A 22,996-nucleotide genomic window follows, 5' to 3' on the forward strand; every position below is an offset into this window, starting at 1 on the left:
AGTGGCTCACACTTGTGATCCCTGCGCTTTGAGAGGCTGAGGCGGGTGGATCACCTGAGGTCAGGAGTTTGAGACCAGCCTGGCCAACATGGTGAAACCCCATAGCTACTAAAAAATACAAAAATTGGCCAGGAGTGGTGGCACGTGCCTGTAGTCCCAGCTACTTGGGAGGCTGAGGCTGAGGCAGGAGAATCACTTGAAACCAGGCGGCAGAGGGTTGCAGTGAGCCGAGATTGTGCCACTGCACTCTAGCCTCAGTGACTGAGCGAGACTCTGTCTCAAAAAACAACAACAAAACTAATAAATAAAAAAAAATCTGTTGCAAGAAAAAGCAATTTCTCCATTTAATTCTGACCTTGCCCAAGGGGCTGTCCGCCATGACAGCTTCCCCAGAGTTTCCTGTGACATCCCTCGCTCACTCCTCTTGGGCTCCCGGGGCACGTGCTATGCTTCCTTTGGCATAGTTTTCTCTCAGACCAGCAGGGAGGTCTGTTTTCTCCCTAAGGGCAGGCTCTCTAACTGGAACATATGATACTTTACGAATGGTTTAACCCTTTGCGCATCATCTCACTGGTCTGTTGAGGCTGCACTCTGGTTCCCTAAGTGTAATGAACATTTTGCTGTGTTTTGGTAATCAATATCTTTCTTTTCCCCCTTTCTGTGGTTACTTGGTCCTTTTTTCTTAATCAAATATTGATATATGTTATAGTTATTAGAGTTTACTCATTACTATTTTGTTTCTTCAAAGCAAAGAGAAAAAAAATATATTAACCAAACTCTGTTTTAAATGTTGGCTTCTGAGTTGAAATTAAATGCCATCATACTAAAAGAATACTGAATTCTAAAGACCATTTTGTATGGTCTATAAAAATACCTCATATAAATAGTTGCTTTTGAAGCCTGGCTAGATTGAAGGATTATGTGGGTCTTTCAGGAATTGTGGTGGTGGTGCATTGATAATGAGTCAGTTTTCATTGTGCGTGTGTGCGCGCGAGTGTGAAAATCAACCCCCTAGGGAGAACTACATATTTCTAACTTTCATTGTGGAAGAAAGAAACTGACTTTGGTGTAAATCTTGACATGTTCAAGTTCAGCTCGTACCTGTGAGTTTCTATTTTGTATCTCATGGTCTTGGATCCAGGGGAGGGTGAGAAGTTCACAGGCTTTGCCTGGTGGCTTTCTGTTGTGAGTTGTATGCTAAAGGTATAGTGTCTCCTCCTAATAAATCCACTCCCGTTCCACAGTCTACAATGGCTCCATCAACCCATAGGGAGTGGTCTTTCCTCTGCACAGCAAGAATCATAGTACATCAAAATGTCTTTTATTTGAGACACAAAAATGCAAAATTGCTGAGATATCAAACATTTCCCGATCAGCTACAATACTGCCACTATGTACAAAAGATCTGATGATAAATGTGCACACATATAAAAATACAGTATGCATTACCTATGTACAGTACATGTGCAAAATGTATGGCATTCAAACATGATATGGAATTGATTTCAGGGGTGCAAACAGCAAATACAAAGGCATCATGGTTTTTCTTTTAAAAAACAACATAAAGGCAATACATGAATGGACCCCCGATTGCCATAATTTTTTGTTGATTAAACTAGTGCTTCAACAAGCAGGGCTCTGTAGATTGGTATCTTTCTCCTTTTTTTCATAAAGTGAGATGCTAAGACATAATGTGACAATGAAAATAAGAAGAGAAACACCTATCACATTGCATTTCTATTGCAAGCAAGAAAAGAAGAAAACTAATTTCTACATAGAAAAAAAACTTTGTATTACTACTGAATGTTATTCTTAAACCAACAAAACAACTCTATACTATTTCACATGAAAACAATAAGAGAAATATCTACATCTTTGTGAAAATTATAACCTTAAATGGATAATATCTTTTTGGGACTGATTTTTGAGATCTCATTAGTCTCAAATTTTAAATAAAAAGTGCCTCCTTTTGGCAAATACTTGGCAATGCCTTTGGTTCCTTTAAAGCAAGTTTGCATTACTATTGGTTACTTGAGGTCAAGTACTTTTGGTAGATACTAAACCCTTTCCTAAATGCTTCCTCTTCCTACCAAATTAGCAAGATTCCTTACAGCATCATGTAGAGAGGTAATTGTTACGAGTTTCAGTATTCTATAAACTTTGTTAAAGCTTTGTCTTAGTAGCTGGCATAAAGCTCTGTTAAACACTATAGATGTGATGATATCTCTGATAACATATTTTATTTGATTCCCGACAGCACCTTGTAGATCCGAGATTGCCATCTTATTGTCACAAAGCTGTGACATCACAGAGCAAAGTGTTTGCATGGAGGGTAAGAGCTCTTCTGTAAACATGTGCAGCTTTTTGAATTGTAGGCCTTCCATGAAAGATTTCAGGTAGAAACCCTTTGTAATGATGTGTTTCCTTGGATATTGCAAGAAAGGGCGAATGTGGAAAAAACACGCACCTGCTTATTGCCATGCAGACAGAGTCACTTTACAAATAAAAATGTAGCTCAGAGAGACTGCTGAATGAGCAAGTTATTGAAGGTTTGAACCAGGAAAAAAAAATTACTACATCTTAGTTGTTTTCCAGTTTTGACTGAAATCACTTAAAAGATGAATTGAAATGCAGTTAGGATGCTCTCCAGATACACACTGATGCACTTGTAAGCTATGTTCCTTGAAAAACCTGACCTTCCAGTTAACGTTCTTTGATAATTTTGGGCTAATTTTGTGGCCTCTAGGGCGGTGGGACGATTTGTATGGGTATTCTCTTGTCAGTATTCAATATTCATGTTTACAGTAGCAGATATTGAAAAATGGAGTTATTTGTGAATTTGGTTAAATTGACACGTGTTGCTCTGCTGGTAGACACTGAATAGCTATTCTCTTTACATTTCTCTAAAAAGTCCCCAGCGGCACCATGAGCTCCCCACCTGAGTGACAGCCAGGACTTCTGTGAGGCTACCGGCAGGTGGGTGCATGGAGGCCGGTGAGGATGTATACTGAAATGTGGGCTTCTCACAAATATTTTAAATCCTGCCAAAGTGCTTTACCACGTCTCTAAGGCCAAGTCCATTTGAGGACAGTAAAGGGACTATCCCATCACTTGTGGGGACAGCTATTTTGTCAACTGCTGTGGCTGATTTCAGCCTGGGAATTCTGAAAGGACTCTGAAGAAAGCTATGCTGCCTGGAATGATCTGGGGCTGAGGGTCCAGGAAGCCTGAGTCAGCTCTGGTGACAAAATAGGTAGTGCGCCCCTGAGCGATCACTCAGGGTATGCTGACTGCACAGTTCAGAGGTGCTATCTCATTACTATGACTTTGCCTTCCATAGGCAGCAGCTTGCAGGCAACACCACCCTGCCTTTGCCACTGTTTCTAAACAGCACTGAAAGCCAAAAAGTGTCAGTTACATGGATCACAGAACCATGCGGCTTTTAAAAAGGAAATTTAAATAAGATCTCTTTTAGAATTACAAAAATATTCATATGAAACAAACACAATAGTATCTAAGCAAGAAATTCCACAAATTCAGAATACATCTATGTACAATTATGTGGCAATACTATACAGTAGATTGCACATTTCAGGAAAAACACTAGAACGTGAACCACTAACACCGTCCTATGAGGTTTCCTAGTGGATGCTTTGCTGAAATGTACAAGATGACCACATACTCCTAGACTTTCAAAGACTTTACAGAAATTTTGGTATAACTTTTAAAATTCATCCCACCCCCAGTAGGATGATCTCATTATCTCTATACAGCAGAAAGGTAAGGCTGATACTACTGTGTTTTGAGAACATGTAGGAAAGTAAGATGGGGATGTGAGATAATGCCTTTCTAGGAGTTATCTTCTTGGCAGTATGATACTTCGCAATATGATATAAAACAGTACCACTGCTTAAACCACACACGTGCATAATGAAAATTCAACTGGCGACTTTGACTTGTGCTGTAATGGCTGTGACAATAACCTAAACAACAACAACAATCAGTCTTTAGTCAACATCCACCCTTCCTCATTGCACTCACCATCACACGCACTGAGTCAGGTCAGAGGGGCCTTGTTTACAGAGTATCATCTTTGGTCATGTCACATGAATGTGAGCACATAGCGTGTCCTCACTCTAACCTGGAACATGTGGAGATCCTGGAGAGCAGCACTTGTGTCACAGGTGCCTGGCTGGTGACCCAAGCCAGGAGAGGGGAGGGTCAAGCGGAATGGTGCAAGTGGAGTGGCTTGCAGAGTTAATGGGTAGAGATGCCTTGTCTTTTTAAAAGTGAAATACTGGTTTATAAAGGTTTAAACACATATGTGAAGTGGGCACTTTAGCAATTCATAGGAGAGTAGGCTAATGAGATAGCATTTTCTTGCACTGCACTGTGTATTTTTGGAGAGCAACCTTCCTGTGGCATGTTTCAAACCCTATTTTAAAATGCAATAAAGGGACCCGAGAGCTAGAAAACTATCTACACAATTCAGGATTATGGAAATATAAAGTTATTCAATGAGAGTCAATGCTACTAGTGTTCGGTTACCTTCTACAGTCCCACTGATATTTGGTGCTAATTTAATAAGCCATTCAAATCTGAATGAAGAAGATGCTCAGGGTCTAAGTATGGACCTGATAGGCCCAGACAGAAACCCTCAGCAAAAAAACTGTGGCCAAGAACTGTAAGAAAAATACTTTCTCAAGTAAATAGCCTGGCCCTGGAGACAGGCCTCTCTCAATGGAACTGACTCGAGGATTCACAGAACATCTAGTGTGGTAAACTCTTGTAGGGCTTGGTCAAATGATGGTGTTCTGGTTAACAGAGAGTTACTGTATCCCATGCGTTGGTTTACCAATTTCTGAACACTTAAACTATTCATCACAGACTACACTGAGCACAGTGGCCTCTGCCTTGAACCGTCTGGAAGGCACATGAGCACTGTTAGTGCCTTGGAGTCAGGAAGTGCCAGTGAGCAGAGGGCTCCAGTGTGCTCATGCTGGAAAAGCAGACTTTTGTTACACGTAGTAAAATTTATAAACCACACACCCAAATCAGAAATAAGATCAGCTCTTAGGCAAAACACAAACCCAGAAATAATTCACAAATTCTTTCCAAATAACGGGTCAGGCTGCCTCTGGCATGTCAGTATGGAACATTTACCATTTTGTGACCCAGGGGAAACAACCTGACCTGAGGGTTTACACAAGGGTGAGGTGGAGAGCACAATATTATTATTTAAGAAAAACCTCCATGCTCTTTCAGTTTTTTGTTATTTACATGTTGTCATATACCTCAATGACTAGCTTGAAATAATCCTGTGATAGTTGGCATTTTAGAAAATTCTTAAGAAATGACTTGACTTAACAAATATGTAATAACTGTTTTCTATATAAAAACACTAATAAAGCCTCCAGTTTTTCAATCTTAGGCTTGACAATATAGTGAGAGCTCTGGTAGAATATCCAGTTACAAGCCTGTAAAATGATAACCAGGGTTAGTGACAGAAGAAAGAGGGCCAGGGAGGGGACGTGGAGGCCCACCTCGTGGCACAGTCTGACCTGTACTCATCATGGGAATGTCCTGGTAGATGACAGACCTTCCCCTTACCTTCCATTCTTCTAACTCACCAGCTCAGAAAGATATTTCATGCTAAAGCCTTTTCTTGGTTCTTTGAGATGGGTGTGGTTACCTGAAAGTTAGTCAGCAATTCTTTAAATACAGAAATACATGTGGCTCAAGTAGTCTAGAAATATTCGAGCTATTAAAAAAGTAGGACCTTGGATACCCATTTCTTTACCCCAACATAGGCTGTACAAATCACAATGTCAGAGCACACATACAAATGTCTAATATATACATTAAAATCAATCTAACCAACCCAGAAGGTTGCTAATAGAATTTTCAGTGTTATCAGTATACCTGGACTTCTGACAGTATTTTGTAGGTATCTTCTGTTTATGTTGAAAGATCTTGCATTTAAATTTAAATTTGGAAATATAAAGTACGATTCCAAAAATCACAAAATAAACTACACCACCAAAAAAATGACACAGGTTTCTGAATAGAACCAAAAGTCTTCAGCCGGAAGCTGTCACTGAACTGGCCAAGGCTCTCCACTGCCTTTGACCTCTGCTGTGTCTCGGGCCTGGCTCCGGCCATCTCTAGGAAGTACCAAGTGCAGTGACCTCTCACCTCCCTCGCATCAGCCTTAGTTTTTGAGTGGAGCTGTCTGCCTTTTTATTAGGGTCTTAAAGTGACCAGAGAGATTTAAATGTAGTTAATTACCAGAATCCTAACGTCACTGTGCTGCATATATTACTCCTTTGTTTTTATCTAAACAAACAGACTTCTTTGTTTTTATCTAAACAGACTTCTTTACTGAAGTCTGGAGAAATAGATGAGTCGTCTTTGACAAGTGTGATTTTCAGAAGGCCCTGTGCTATGTTAAACTGTAGAAATTCACTACCGAACACAATGAAATGTTTTCAAACTTGGGTTCCAGGCTATGACCTTCCACCTATTCTTTCTGTGACAACATATTTTGATTGCAACAATGCAACTATAGATCTGTCTCTAAAAACTGACCTTTTAGAATCTTCATGTTCTTAAACCTCATCAACTCTCAGAAAAGAAATCTGTGATGTTAGTCCCATGGTAGCGGTAGGTCCTGTGGGTCTAGAAAGTCAGCGGAGAACATGCTCGGCGCAGTGGTGCTGAGAGGAGTGAGTCCTGAAGAGGAGTTGGGCATGGTAATGTCCAACCACTCCATGTTGTCCAAGTTTGAGTCTGACAGGTCAAGAGACAGACAGGGAGTACCTGCAGCAAACTGGGTCTCAGAAGTCTCCATGGGTGAGTGTGAATGGTCCAGCATACCTGAGTGACTCAGCAGATCATTCTGGAGGTCCTCGATCAGAGAGAAGGGCTCTCTGTCTTCACTGCTGCTTTGTAGTGGAGCAATTTCATTGGCTGAGGGTAAAGTTCCATCCAAGAAAGCTTCTAGTTGGTTCTCTAAGCTGGCAGATAAACTGCCCATAGGTTCTAAAGATACAGGTGGTGCCATTTGGACTTGGGGTGGTGGCCGGGACACCACTGTATTCACTGGCATTGTGGTGATGCTGGCTGTCACTGGTCTCATTTTGGAAATAGGAGAAGGTTCTTCTTTTATGGGGAGGGAGATCTCTGTGTAAAATAAATGAAGTAATTAGTAACTGAAGATTTACTACTACTTAAAAATTGTTATTAATTACTAGGACAGTTACTTTACTATTATGCGATTCCTTCTATGCACGTCCATCTTAGAAGTAGGAAGAGAATGCTATTGGTCAGGTACAATCCTTGACAACCTTTAGGATGATGGATCATTTTAGTCAAATAGATAAACATAAAAGTTTATTACATTCTTTTTTGTTGTAAATTTAGTCAGCAGACTGTCCAAGGCCAGTTTATTACATTCTGATATGCTTTAAATTCTTCTCAGTAAGACTAAGCATTAAAAGCAGTTATATCTCACTAGATGGGTATTGATGGTTTTAGATTATTTTATCTTTGAGTCCTTATTTTGTCATTAAAGTTTTAAGATAGGGCTCATATCATCTTATGGATCTATCTATAGCAGCATGATACTCCTAATATAAATGTTGAAATGTACATCCTGAGTTTGTGCTGAGACATGAAGTACATCCTCAATGTTATGAAACAGGTAATTACATTCTTTTTTCCTTTTTTTTTATCATTACAGTTGGACTGGGTACCCAATTTAGCCATGTGCATTCTGTGTAAAGTTCTGAAAATATACAATGACGTTTGATTTCATTTCTGAATTAAAGCTAACACATGGTTCCTTTGATCCTTTTCTTTTAAGGTGAGGTGGATCACTTGGTTATCTCTTTCACTTTTCGGTCTTGTTTTCTGAGCTTATATAAAATTTTGATGATTTGGTAAATGTCTTCATTATGTGTTATTCCTTGCCAGATCAAGAAGCAAATTAACAGACCATCTTCTATAAATAGTAGTGTTCACTAAACTACATAAAGGAATAAAGTATCTTAAGTTTTATGAGGCTATGATTGCTTTCATTTATATACAGATACACTAGGAAAAATAAATTTAATTAACAATACCTCTTAAAGCTCAATGATTGCTATGTGCAAATGGCTGAGAGAAGGAACTTACAATCTGATTCCTATAAATGAATTGTCAAATGTGTGTACTGCATTTATTTTTGAATGGTTTCTTACTTTTAATTATCAATAGTCATCTCTAAAACTTTTGAAAGCTTTAAGTGTAATCTAAGTAACTAGTCTTTTTTATTTTTATTTTATTTTTTTGAGACAGAGTCTTGCACTGTCACTGAGGCTGGCTGGAGTGCGGTGGCATGATCTCAGCTCACCGCAGCGTCCCCTTCCTGGGTTCTGGTGATTCTCCTGCCTCTCAGCCTCCTGAGTAGCTGGATTACAGGTGCCCTCCACCATGCCCAGCTAATTGTTGTATTTTTAGTTTCACCATGTTGGCCAGGCTGGTCTCGAACTCCTGACCTCAGGTGATCCACTTGCCGTGGCCTTCCAAAGTGCTGGGATTACAGGCAGGGTGAGGCACGGTGTCACAAGTAACTTGTCTTATAACTATATAAAACTTGGTTCTCATTATTACTGATATTAGTAGATAATAAGATGAAATAATATACTTATGGATACTTTGTCATAAAAAAAAAGTCCCATTTTAGAAAATAGCTTGATTGTGTCACATTTTAATTTCCAAGTTTAAGGCACCTGCCACCACACCCGGCTAATTTTTGCTAATTTTTGTATTTTTAGTAGAGATGGGTGTTTCACCATGTTGGCCAGGCTGGTCTTGAACTCCTGACCTCAAGTGATCCACCTGCCTCGGGCTCCCAAAGTGCTGGGATTATAGGCGTAAGCCACTGGTGTTGGCCAGCTGAAATTATTTTTGTAAGGCCAATATAATTCTTAGCAAAAAATACTATTTGCGTGTGTAGATCTGTAGTCAAATATGAATTCTCTATGTCAAAGTCAACTTCAGTGTCAAATAATACCTGCTATAAATGGAGAACTTCTGATCACTATTTGAAAATTCAAATAAAACTCCTTTCATCAGGGTAATTTTAAGACTACTCCAAATATGCAAATACTATCCAGGAATTTTTTTTAAATATTGATTTTTATACTTCAAAGATATGTAAGCTGAGGCAACAATATCCTTGATTCTTTTTGTGGCTAATGTCTCTTTTTAATAAAGATGATATAAATCTAAGACTTCATATTATATTGTAGAAAATGCTTTGGCATTGACTTTGAATTTTAATAAAGATACTGGAGCCCATGCTAGGTAGCTTGATGTCACATAATTAAGGTAGTATTGGAATGTTTTCATCCCATTACAATGACATACGCATGGAACATGTTCTGAAGCTTTTCAACATGGAATTTAAATCTGGTTTTACTTTGCTATCTGGTCTTTGTTTTTTAGCAGGCATCTATCTGTGGATAAATCTCACATTGTATTACTGTTTTAAGCTATCACAGTTCACTGCAGCCTTGACCTCCTGGGCTCAAGCAATCTTCCTACCTCAACTTCCTAGTAGCTGGGACCCCAGGGGTGTGCCACCACGCCCTGTTAATTTTTAAAATTTTTTGTAGAGACGAGGTCTCATTATGTTTCCCAGGCTGGTCTCGAACTCCTGGGCTCAGACTCCCAAAGTGCGGGATTATAGACGTGAGCCACCGCGCCTGGCCATAAGTTCTTTTAATGGCCTAAATTTAACAGATTTTAAAACAGTAAATTCAGTTAGAAGAACATGTTTCTCAGTATCTAAAGATAAGCTATGAGTGCTTAAGAAAAACTTTCATGTACTTGGGTTAAGAGATGACTTCCTGTGAGGATCTGATGTGACTTTTGACTTACCTCCACTCTTAATGAGGATATCAAAGAGGTCATCCATCTGCTGACTGTGTGTGTTGGAAATCTACAATGAAGGAGAGTACAAATTAGGTTTCTTTCATACAAACCTGGAAGCATTATACAATTAGCAGTCCTAAGGGACTTTCTAGATGATTTAGTTCTAATCTATCGTGATAATTTTGAAAACACCGAGGTCACCTGAGAAGTTAAGCCATTTACCCAAGCTGTACAGCTGGTTAGTTGACACAGCAAGAACAGGGCTAGTTAGTACCCAGCTCCACTGACTTCTAAGCTTCCCTTTCTTTATATCACTGAATTGCATTTTGAGAGGCCTCTAATACCTTATTTTAAAAGTGTCTTTATTCATTTGTATTTAGGTAAAAATTTGTATAAAGGTGATCACACTATACATATTTGTTCAGTTCTTATTGAGATTTACCTGACATATAATAAGGTGCACTTATGTAAAGTATACAATTTTGATATGTTTTGACATATAAATATACCCATGAAACCATCAACAAAATCAAGATAATGAACATATCCATCGCCCCTAAAGTTTCCTCATCCCCTCATCCCTAGGCAACCCCCGGATCTGTTTGCTTTCACTATGGATTAGTTTTATATGCATGGATTCATACTGTGTGTACTTTCTTGGTGGTAGGGGAAGGACTAGCTTCTCTCACCCAGCATTAATTATTCTGAGATTTATCTGTCTTATAGTGTGTACCTCAGGAACAGTTAATTTTTTTATTGCTGAGTAGTATTGCATTGTATGGAAACACAGCAGTTTGTTTATTCATTGACTTGTGGATGGACATTTGGGTTTCCAATTTTTGGCTATTACAAAAAAGTTGTTGTGAACATTTGTGTACAGGTCCTTGTATAGACATGTGTTTTCTCTTGGGTAATTAGGAGTGGAATGACCAGATCACAGGATAGGTGTAGGTTTAACTTTTGAAGAAATGGCCAAACTGTTTTCCAAAGTGACTGTTCCATTTTACACTCCCACCCTCAGTATATGGTATAAGATTTCTAGTTGTTCTCCATTCTCACCAATACTTTGTAGGGTCAGTCTTTTCAATTTTAGATATTCCATTAGGTGTGTAGCGGTATTGCACTGGGGTTTTAATTTGCATTTCCCTAATGACTAATGATGTTGAGCATCTTTTCAAGTGCTTATCTGCCTTCCATTTATCTTCTTTGGGAAAATATCTGTTCAAATCTTCTGGTTACTGCAGATTTCTTCCGCTAGCTGTTTGCATGGTCTATCTTTTTCTAACCATTTACTTTCAATGTGTCTTTGTATTTAAAGTATGCGTCTTGTAGATACATGCATTAGTTATCTATTGATATATTATAAATTATTCCAAAACATAATGGCTTAAAATTATTATGTCGCAGTTTTGTGGGTCAGGAATGGTTTTGATGGGTGGTTCTGGCTTCGGGTCTTTCATGAGGTTGCAGCCAAGATGTTGGTCAGGTTACCATCAACTCTAGGTGTGGCTGGGGAATGACCTTGACTGGCAAGTTAGTGCTGGCTGTTGATGGGAGGCCTCAGTGCCCCTCCACGTGAGCCTCTCCAGATGGCTGCTGGCATGTCCACATGGCATGACAGCTGGCTTTTCCAGAGTGAGTACTCTACGGGACAGCAAGGAAGAAGGCGCATGCCTTTTATGACTTAGTCTCTGGAGTCACACATCATCACCTCTGCCAATTCTGTTTGTTAGAAGTGAGTCGCTAAATCCAACCCAGGGAGGAATGTCAAAGAATTTGCAGACATACCTTAAAACTGCATACAGTTGAGTCTGGCTTTTATATCCATTCTGACAATTTTTTGCATTTTAATTGAATTGTTTAGTCATATGTGTTATAATTACTGACATGGTTAAGTTTGGGTTTACTATTTTATATTTTATATTTGTCTTCTATTCATCCCATCTGGGTTTTTTTGTTGTTGTTGTTCTGTTTTTCTTTCCTGTCCTTAAAAAAAAATTTGACATTTTTGTATTCTAATTTTTCTTCTTTCTTCTTTTTTTTTTTTTGAGACAGTCTCACTTTGTCACCCAGGATGCAGTGCAGTGCCACAGCCTCAGATCACTGCAGCCTCAACCTCCTGGGATCAAGTGATACTCCCGCCTTAGCTTCCCAAGTAGCTGGGACTACAGGTGTGCACCACCACACCTGGCTAATTTTTGTCTTTTTTGTAGTGATGGGGTTTTATCATGTTGCCCAGGCTGGTCTTAAATTCCTAGGTTCAAGCAATCCTCCCACTTCGCCTCCCAAGGTGTTGAGATTACAGGCGTGAGATGCCATGCCAGGCCTTTCTACTGGTTTTTTTTTTTTTAAAGCTATCTTGAATCTTTTAAATTGTTACTATAGATATGCAATACATATCCTTAACTTCTCATAGGCTACTTAATATTGTACCCTGAATAAAACATAGAGATCCTACAACCACACAGATCCACTCATTTCCTCCCCCATCCTTTATTAATTATTTTAAGTATTGTCTACACATGCTATATACTCAAGACAGTGTTATCTTTGGTGATGAACTAACTCAATTTTTCTTTATCTGAAAATATCTTTAGTTCACTTTCATTCTTAAGGGATATTTTAACTTGATAATAGAATTCTGGGTTGACAATCCCTTCCACTTCTTCCTCCCTAAAAACTTTTAAATGTGCTGTTGCACTCTTCCAGTTTTCATAGTTTTTGATGAAAGGTTGACATTAATCAATTAGTTGTTTGCTCTGTGTGAAATGTGTTTTTTCTCTTGATGCATTTAAGATTTTCTCTGTTTTGTCAACAATTTGACTGTGATGTGATTTATCCAGCTTGTTTATCGAGCATCTCAAAGCTATACATTTGTCTTTCATCCTATTTGTGAACATGTCAGCCATTGTTTCTCCAAATATTTGCCTCTTCAGTTCTTTCTCTCTTCTTCTGGGACTTCTCTTCTACCTATGCTAGACTGTGTTTGAATTATATAACAGGGTTCTGAGGCTTTGTTCACTTCCCAATCTCTGTTATTCAGATTGGATAAGTTATGATCTGTCTTCAGGTTCATGACATTTTTTCCCCTGCCATCTCCATTCTGGTAAGTTCATCTATATTTTTTTTCATTTCAGATACTGTACTTTTTTAGTTCTCGAATTTCCATTTAGTTGTTAAAAATCATTTCTGTATCCACATGGATCCCTTTTAATTTATTACAAGCATATTTCCTTTTCCATCACTGAGGACAGCTGTAATAGTAGTTGCTTTGAAAACCTTGCCTGCAAATTCTTAACATTGAGATGAGCTCAGGATTGGTCTCAGCCTTTTTCCTTTGAGATAGGTTACATTTTCCCGATTCTTTGTATGATGCGTGTTATGGATAAACGTTATGGATGTTAAATTGGGACAACTGTGAATTCTGCTATTATTCTCAGATGAATGGTTTCTATTCTTTTAGCAAGCTATTAACTTGGTTAGACTTAAACTTCAAAATGTTTCTTGGGGAGATGTTCGAATCTCACTTTAGATCTTTTGTCTTCAGCTGAGCTGCTAAGCGTCCATTCCATGCCTGTATGGCTTAGGGGTCAGCCAGAGATGTGGGCACACAGAATTTGGGGATCTCCTCTCTGGCTTTTTCCCTCTGGTTGCTCTCAATTCAGTTCTCTGGATTTCCAGGCCATAAAGACTATGGCTTTTCCACCAGTAACCCTGCCACTTAGCTGGACCCCAGAGTAAAAGCAGCACAAAGAGGGAAATCACGCCACATCACTCCCTTCCTTTGAGTGTGGATTCCCCACCAGAGAATGACTGCTTCTGTTTACTCTTCAATGCATTCAGGTAGTTGCTTTTTGTTATGACCCAGATTAATAGCTATTATCTGTGGGAAGATTGAACCGGTAGGGCCTTACTTAGCCACTCGTGGAATTGCAAGTGTGAGTAAATGTATTTAAACGAAGTTTGGTGCTCAATGGCATATAAGCAGGTCTTACAGGTGGCTACTCATTTGAATAACCAAAAACCAATGTAGAACCTCAGTCTATAAACAGGAACCTAGAGACATGTAAATACCAGAGATTCCAATCAGCTGTCTTAGGTTACAGTGGAAGATTCATCAAGTAAGCAGGACTTAGGAAGGATGGGTGCTATCTTTTTGTTTTCTTAAAAACTGCAGTTAAGCTCTTGGCAATTCACTCCATCTCTGCCCCTCTGTGAAGAGAACAGGCATCACTCCAAATGGACCATGAGGGAGGAGCGTAGTCCAACACTACCTGTTTGACTTCTTATTGCAAATGTTTGAACCTGTCTTTGAAATCTGACTTCTCCTTCACAGACAAGGGTCTTTGCTGAGTCTGTAACTAAGGGACATCTTCCAACTCAAAGTTACGTTCCCTCAGTACTCAGGGAATACAAAGCAGCATGTGGTAGGTTGCACTTACTCCAAGAGGCAGCCTCCCCACGGGCCCTGAGCCTCCCTGGATGTCCTTGGTGAGGGTGCCAAACTGACATGGTCGCCTGGACTGAGCAGCTTCTGTAGATGCTCACTGAGGCAACCAAGCGGGTTAAGGAAGCGTAGGCATGACTGCGTACTCCCTGGGTGAGGGACTGGCTTGTTTGCTGCTTGCTAGAAAAAGCACGGAGCCCTTGGCCCCACGTTCCTTAGGTGCAGCTTGACCCACTGCATACACAGCCACCACGTGGCCCCAACAAGTTACCCCATGGAACACAGGAGCGGGGGAACTGGCACAACTGCGCTGATGTTCCTGCTGTTTGCCGTGGATAATAAACAGTCCCGCTTGGATACTGTCTCTTGGTGTCCACCTTTAGCACCCATGGAGTGGTGTCAGGGCCACTCCCTGAACCCTCTATGAGGCTGGGGTTCTTCCCTCAAAGGTTAGTTTTAAGCTTTGACGGAAAGCTTTAGAGAGATAGAAAGACTGGAGGAGTGTTTAGGGTAATGTATGACAAGTACTCTCATGACTGGGCACCCACCATGGGCCATATGCTTTTACAAACAGGAACCCTAACTTCTTCCATTGCTGGGTATAGTTGGGGCTACTTTTGTTTTATCAGTCAAACAAGGAAGGCTCAGAGGCCACATGGTCACCATGTGTGGTGAAACCAGGAGAACCTCAGATCTGTTACCTCCAAATGCATTTGCTCAGTGTATGAGCAAAGTCATTTGGATGGGCTGGCCTGCTGGGGGCAGAGGTTGCTGGAGACCAGAGAGAGATGAAGCAGGACCAGGTCAATTTAGGTGCTGGTGGCCTTGAATGTCAGCCAGGTGTAATGGTGATACCACGTGTCACTTTGATGCTGGCCTGACACATGGTGGCTTTAGAAAAGAAGGGACCTGTATAAAATATGTGTCCTGGTCATAATCACATCTATCTCTAACATGACTGATGCCCCTACCCAAAAAGAAAACTTAAGAGATAAACCCTGAATTTCTGACTAAACAGTAAACGCAGTTATACTGCTGCTGAAAGCTGTTTAAGGTCTTCATGATAAATGACATTTTGATTTTAAATAACCATGTAAAATACAAAGTTATTTTTGTATTTCTATTGAGGCAAGTCAGTTTCAGACAAGGGATTCTGTATATGTCTGCTCGAGACTGAAGGTGGGCACATCCACCATAGCCTTATGCACCGTGACCCTGCCCTCACTTACCTCTGGCAGGGGGGCCTGTGTGCTGCGTGTCTGCTTGATGGCCTCCTCATAGCGGGGGGGATCTTTTGTCTTGGCGACTGGGCTCCCAAATAGAGAGTGCTGGACGACAAATTGCTGGGGTGGCGGGGGTGAACTAGGCTGTGTCAAATAAAGGAGGAGTGCACATTACCTCTTGGCAATAAACCTCTCTTTTCCTGGCTAGACTCAGCTCTGCTGTTCTCTATGTAGTGGCCAAATCAGGGAATTCATGAGCAGGTTCTTTTAAGCACCTTTGAGGCTGACAGCACTGGTGGCCACCTCATGTGCAAACGATCATCTTCACTGTGATAATAGCTGAACTCCTCCTTCACAAGTTATCACTGTATTTTCAACAATTTTATCCCATTAACATCAGTCACTCCAAGCCCAAAGCACTAGGCTTTGGAATGATTTGATGCCCCTGCGGCACCATCACTGACGCACAAGCCTCACAGGGTTACCTTGTTGGGTGTGTTAGGTCCATTTTGCAGGGATGCAAGCGGAGCATTTCTGGATTGAAGAACACTGTTGGAGGCCTTATTGATAAAGGGCTGCTGGACAGCTGGGGCAGGATGTCTCTGATATGGAAGAACTGTATTTGATGATGCTGAGTTTGTGAAAACCTGTAATGAATAAATGTTTCTCCATTAATTTGTTCTTTGGCTTTTCCGAATGCAGTAAAGAAAACCATGTTTTAGGGCAGGGGTCAGCAAACTTTTTCTGTAAAGGGCCGCAGAGTATATATAGCTTACGATTTGTGGGCCACCTGGCCTCTGCTGTGACCACTTGGCTCTGCCATTGCAGCCTGAAAGCAGCCACAGACAGTACATGGATAAATGGGTGTGGCTGTGTGCCAATAAAACTTTATCCATACAAACAGGTGGTGGGTTAGATTTGGCCCACAGGCCAGGGTTTGCTTACCCCTATTTTCGAGCATATGTGGTCCCTTTACACAGTAACTTGCCTTTGATGGTGGTGCAGACAGAGCTTTGTGGAAAAACAGTGCTTGCTCTTTATAATTCTCCTCTTAAATGACAGCTGAGTTTCTTCTATTCCTCTCTAAGGTGAGCTCATCTATTCTCAAGTTTTTTTTTTTTTGAGACGGAGTCTTGCTCTGTCACCCAGGCTGGAGTGCAGTGGTGCAATCTCAGCTCACTGCAAGCTCTGCCTCCCAGGTTCACACCATTCTCCTGCCTCAGCCTCCCGAGTAGCTGGGACTACAGGTGCCTTTCACCACACCTGGCTAATTTTTTGTATTTTTAGTAGAGACGGGGTTTCACTGTGTTAGCCAGGATGGTCTCGATCTCCTGACCTCGTGATCCACCCACCTCGGCCTCCCAAAGTGCTGGGATTACAGGCTTGAGCCACCACGCCCAGCCTACTCTCAAGTCTTCAATGGCCACGACTAAGCTAATAATCCCAAGCCACCGCTCTGCTTCCAACCTTGCTCCCAGGCGTCAAAGCCACTTACATCATCTTCTTAGGTATCTCAAATTTAAAATATTCCAAACGATTTTTCTCCTTTTTCCCATTACCACCTGCCTCTCAGCTTCTGAGGGAAAATAATTCTTGGTTCTGCTTTTTTTTAAAACTTAGCTAAATAGGACTATCAGTCAACTCTGCTTTCTCCCTCAGTGTTCACACATCTCAGCGACGCCTCTTGAATCCGCCTCTGCTCTCTGCTGTCCTGCGCCTGGCCCTCACTATCTATCACAGGGATTCTGCAGCAGCCTTCCCCTGCCACAACGTGTTCTCAAGGCATGGCCCCTACCACACTCATTGGCTCTCCTGATTTGGGTAAAACCCTAATCTTTGGCTGGCATGTAAGCTTCTTACTACCTGGCCCCCTTTCCATCCTACCTAAAACCTCAACCTGCTGTAGTCACACTCAATTTTCTTGAAAATGTCTTCAAATACAAGCAAGGCCCCATTTAAAACTGGCCCCCTTTGGAGAGGCTGTTTTCTGTTCCAACAGGCAAAGGTGAGAACTTCTTGCTGTGGAACTCCAAAATGTTTTGTTTAGCACCTCCATCAAGACCCACAAGTTTTAGGGTCTTTTACAAATATGTGTCCATACTGCTGATATTGTAACTATATTTCATAGAACTTGGTTTGCTCAAAAATACTTAACACATTCTATACTACTAATATTCTAAAAAAACCTCTGTATTTCATAAGCAAGAAAGTCTATGTGTATATACCTCAAACAGTACAACCTCCATGGTGATGAGTTCTGTAAATATACTCCTATTTGAAAAAATTAAATTTCCTTAAATTTGGTAAAAAATTACTTCCTTTAAACTAGAAGTAATGATTCCTAATTCTAGTATTTAGAGACTTAGTGAAGAAGCCCTTATTTATCCTATCTACATATTAGTTTTTCCTTTCCTCCCTAAAACAAATTGTCTTAACATTGGAACATTTACTAAACTTTTAATTACACTAAAATGGTATTTTGAGCTTTCCCCAAACTCAGTAACATACAACCATGATTCTTGTGGCAGAGGAGATTCTGAAGCAGCACATGTGTTACATGTGACTGCAGCTGTCCCCAAAGCTGGTTTCACCCAGACGTTCACACTATCCTGAGGCAGATCACAGGCACAACTCATTACCTGGGTTCTTTCATGGTGAAGAGTAAAACTCTGTGAATAATAATTTTCAAGGATTTTTGAGGCGTAAGATTTTTCTGGCAAGGAGATGTGCACATAGCGCCACCTACTGGCTATGGGGGAATGCGGGAGAATTCTTTTGGTAGTTATTTGTGTAGAGGACACTGAATCCTCGACCACCAACTTCATTTTAAAGATGAGGTAACTGACTCTCAGAGAAGGTAAGTGAATTCTGCATGAGGCCAAACACCTAGGCAATGGTGAAGTGGAATTGATAAGACCTTCTGGGCTCTTAATCTGAGACGCAAAGTCTTACAAATGTATTTCAAGATCTTACTCGGCATAAACATTTTGGGAGTATCTTTTTCATCTTCAAATACCTTTTCCAAGGGAACAGCGTATCTTTTTTTCCACAGTATGTTTAATTTGAAAGAATTTATTTTAAAATTCAGTAAATTTAATATATGAGGATTGAAAACAAATACTTTTGAAACTTTCCCTTGGAAAAGGGGTTAACTGTGAAAGCGAGCTTTCAGTAAAGTTCCTTCTCCATTCCAAATAACTGGGAAATCTGCAGCCGAATGGCATCTGACCTAAGGCTCATTCTATGGGAGATGGATCACAGAACAGAATGAACAGGAGCTTCCCAAGGCGTTTACAAAGATGCTTGTTGAATGGATGATTGGAGGATGGTAAAAATCAGCGACATTTTATTGCTCCTTGGCATTTACAAACCTTTCTGACTTGTTGAGGCTGACTGAGCACATGCTGTGGGAACGTGTCTTGTGTCTGAGGTACAGTTGGGGCCAAGCCTGAGGCCAAGGCAGCAGTTGGTATTTGTGCAGCAGTTGCTATCTGAGGCTGAGTCTGCATTCCTGCTTGTGGTGAAGTCTAGGAGGTGAATTGAAAAAAACATCAATTTAATTGTCAGAATCAAAGCTAGAAATCAGAACTTAGATGTGGAATCATTGGTCACTTGGGGACTGTAGCTAAATGAAATAAGACCAAGGTTACAGATACACACTTCATCTGCACAGAAATCTGAACTTTAATGATTCTAAACCAGAGAGGGAAACATCAGACCAGTCACTGTATGCTCTTATTATTCCTAAGTAGCTAAGATTTTTCATTTGAAAATTTTGAGAAAATGGAAATGGAAATAATAAGAACCTAAGGCAGTTCTACACATAATAGCTCAGGTACTGTAATACTTGAATAACAACAAGGAAACTCGTGAGACCTAACTGTCCCAATTGCCGCTTGCAAGCAGTGTATGCATTCCCTAGGGAGAGCCAGCAATGGGCCAGGGCGCCCTCAGACCCAAGGATAAAAACACGGTTCTCGTTTCTACTACAGCAATGAAAGATTTGGACCAAAAAATTTGAGGATTTATTATGGAATAGACCTTCAATTTCACAGATACCCTAAAGACAAAACAGAAGAATTAGAATTTTTGCATATGCCAAAGCGTCTGCGGGCCCTGCCTCCTAACCACAGGGGTACGAGATGATTCCTCTCGCCTGTTTCAGGTATTTCGGTGTCAAGGCTGAGAAGCACTGCTTCAAATTGTTTCTTGTTCACTCGTGCTCCATGTTTGGTGAAAACTTACCAAAACTGCATGACACGGTAAATACATAGGTTATGTACGCACACAAAAGGGAATTTCATGCTCATCAGTGTTTTCTCATCTCTTTCAATTACATCCTCACTCCTAAATTTGTGGTCACGTTTTCCTTAGTTTAGACATCTTCATATACGCAGTGACTTTCGAGAACTAAATGTGGGAGGCAGAATATAAGAATGGGCATAAGAATAAAGGCTCTGTGGGCAGAACACCTGGGTTTAAATGCCAGCTCCATCCTTGGGGAACTCACTGAGTACTCCTAGGCCTCAGCGTCCCCTATCCAGAGATGGGTGGTATCATTTAGATCTTCTAGGAGAAGGGAGGATTAAGTGAAGCCGGCCATTTAAAGTACTAGATGCTGTGCCTTGCCAGAAAAAGTGCTCAGCGGCAGAGACTATGGTCATGTCACTGGTGTGTAAAAAAATGTCTGCATGGATGATACTGTGTTCATTCAAGGGAAAAGGTAAAAGGACTAGAAAAGCATCCTGTGTTTGTTTTCACTATATAAAAACAGTGCTAGATATTCAGATTTCTGAATAACCCTCTTACACATGCATACGTTTTTTCTGTGAGGTCTGCTCTGGATGCATTTATGAAAGAGCTCAGGTATGGTGCCTTCCTTAGCAGGGTTTGAATTCCATGCATGCTGTAAGGCAAAGTAGTTAGAAGACACACTTCACACCTGGAGTTTGAGGCTGCCTACAGGGAGTTGCACTGAGGTGACACTCGAGCCCTGGATGGACACTGGGAGCAGCAGCTGAGCAGTCTGCGTGGTCAGTAAAGCCTGGGGCTGAGCAACAACAGCAGGCGGTGGCTGTCCCTGGGAACTCACATAAAACTGCGAGACGACACTCTGCTGCTCTGCCTGGGCCACAGGGACCTCTTGCTTGATAACTACAGCCTTTTTGGCAACAAGGGTCTGGCCACCTGTAGAGATGGGCTGGCCTACAGCGTGGCTGGCTACTGGGATGGGCTGCCTGGAGCTGGAGCAGTCAGGGAGTGAGGCCTCATCTTTGATGGAGGAGCCAAGGCTGCCGTGCTTCTGATCTGACTTGACAGAATGACCTGGGGCACTGGGCTGCGCTTCCAGGGGCCTCTGCTGCTGCCCTCGTTTTTCAACCTCAAGTTGCATTTTCAGCACTTCCACGAGCTTTTGCTCTTGTTCCAGTTTCCTCTTCAGCTCTTCGATTTGCTTCTCTTTCTCCTGAAGCTTGCGATCCTTCTCGGCTGCATCCAGTTCCAGGTTTGACAGAGTGCTGCTGGTGGGACTCAGACTGTCTTCATTATTTGTCATTCTCAAAGGAGATGAACTCAAGAACTGTGAAGGCGACATCATGGTCATAATCTCGGTGAAAGTGTCTGTCATGTTTGTGTCATCAGTACTGAGACTGGACTGTTCGGAGGGAGACGGTGAAATGGGCAGAGGGGAATGAACATTTTCCACACGGGTTGCGTTGCTGGTTCCTGTAGGTGGCAATTCTGCCTTGAGAGTAGAGACTGAGCTAGTCACAGTGTTGTGTAGTGTTGTAACCGGCAAGGCCACAGTGACTTCTGGGTTACTGGTGACAATGGCTGACGATGACACTGCCACGATGCCCCCAGCTGCAAGGCCGCTGCTGTTCACTTCCTGGTAGGGTTTCAGGCGCTCAATGAGGTCCGGTTTGGTGCCTGACACTGGCAGACCCCTTAACTTCAGTTCTGTCTTCAGTTCTGATACCTGGAGGTACAAACAAAGCAGATCTCTTAGTATTAGAGCTTTCTGGCAAATCTACAGTACGCTTTTGTAATGGGAAAGGTGCCTCTGTCTGTCAGACAATTCTGTGTTACGGCACACCTGAAAGTAGAACTGGTTTTGTATTTAAGCACACAGAAACAGATAACTACAGACTAGAAGCACTTGAGGAGCCAGTGATACAGTAAGGGTTTTTAGAGGCTAATTCCGCTTTTATGTCAAAGCAGAGAGATACTACCAGGAATTATGATGACGATACAGCTGCATTTATTGAGTAGTTGCCACGTGCAAGACACTTTTGGAAGTGCTCTACTCTTTCCACTCGTCTTCACACGACCCCATGAGGTGTCCGTATCATTATTCTTCCCATTTTACAGATCGGGAGGCAAAGGAAGAGAGAGGTTGAAGCACTCACTCAAGGTACCACAGATAATAAAAGGCTGAGCTGTGGTAGAAACCTAAAAAGGCTGGCCCTAGAGCTCATATTCTTAACTGTTACATTTTCCTGCTTTTCCCAAACTTGGCATTGAGCAGGGAAGAAAAAAATCACAGCCTCTGGAATCCAGCAGAACTGGTAGGTGCCCGCACAAGGTACACACTCAGTAAATGACAGTTATTGGTTGTTTTAAAAGAAAATTTAGTGGAAGTAAAAAGAAAGTACCTTTTATAAAGATTATCATATTGTTGGTAAAGTTGAATGTCTATTGAAAACTACTTAATGTCTGCTAGACAACGCTGGCAAATCATTTACATGTTTGTGGTACTTAGGGGTGAATAAGCTCCAGTTGGAATTGTCACCTTTAAGTCATCCAGGCTAGAAGGCAGAGGTCCTGGCTTTCTCACAGGAGCAGATGTATTCTGTCTTGGTGTGTTAGGTGTGGTATTGTTCAAAGCTGAATTCCCACTGTTACTATTTTTGTCATTGAGTGGCCTTCAAAAGAAAAAAAAATTAGAGTTTATAATAAAATAATTTCTAGATTTGACATTGCTTCTATTAACAATTTGACTAACTTATGAAGAGAAAAATACCATGGTTATGGATTGGAAGGCTGAATATTGTAAAGATGCCAATTACATTAGATCTCAATGAAATCCCTGCAGGTTTTGTTTGTTTGCTAGCGTGATGGAAATTTAGAAGGCGATTCTAAGCTTTATACGGAAATGCAAAGGACCAAGAATGGCCATGAATCCTTGAAGAAAAGCAAAGCTGGAAGAGCTTTGATCACCAGACATGAACACGTAATTAACGTGTGATGTTGCTGATACAGGGACAGAACAACAGGCAAATGAGAGACCCCCAGCAAATCCAGAAACGGCCCTCTGCATACCTGGACCCTTGAGTTACCAAAAAGAGGACACTGTGATGTAGTGGAGAGAGGGCGGGACTTCCGATGGTGCCATGCTACGTTGGAAATT

General features: G+C 41.2%; 1 protein-coding gene across 7 annotated transcripts in view; it reads right to left on the reverse strand.

The window, feature by feature from the left end:
• Positions 1-1,299: 1,299 nt before the first annotated feature.
• Positions 1,300-22,996, reverse strand: part of MRTFB (myocardin related transcription factor B) — a 195,564-nt gene continuing 173,867 nt past the window's right edge. For 6 of the 7 annotated variants that reach the window (XM_024241390.3, XM_054533491.2, XM_024241391.2 and 3 more), the window contains 7 exons: positions 22,379-22,511; positions 20,531-21,565; positions 18,960-19,115; positions 16,074-16,235; positions 15,595-15,732; positions 9,925-9,985; positions 1,300-7,182 (listed from right to left, as the gene is read on the reverse strand). In XM_024241390.3, coding sequence (XP_024097158.2) covers positions 6,647-7,182; positions 9,925-9,985; positions 15,595-15,732; positions 16,074-16,235; positions 18,960-19,115; positions 20,531-21,565; positions 22,379-22,511 — 2,221 coding nt within the window. In that variant the 3' untranslated portion in view covers positions 1,300-6,646. The remainder of the gene's footprint in view (positions 7,183-9,924; positions 9,986-15,594; positions 15,733-16,073; positions 16,236-18,959; positions 19,116-20,530; positions 21,566-22,378; positions 22,512-22,996) is intronic. The other variant, XM_009250486.4, reaches the window with a different exon arrangement.

This window comes from Pongo abelii, chromosome 18 (genome assembly GCF_028885655.2).
Source record: "Pongo abelii isolate AG06213 chromosome 18, NHGRI_mPonAbe1-v2.0_pri, whole genome shotgun sequence".
NCBI classification, from domain to species: Eukaryota; Metazoa; Chordata; class Mammalia; order Primates; family Hominidae; genus Pongo; species Pongo abelii.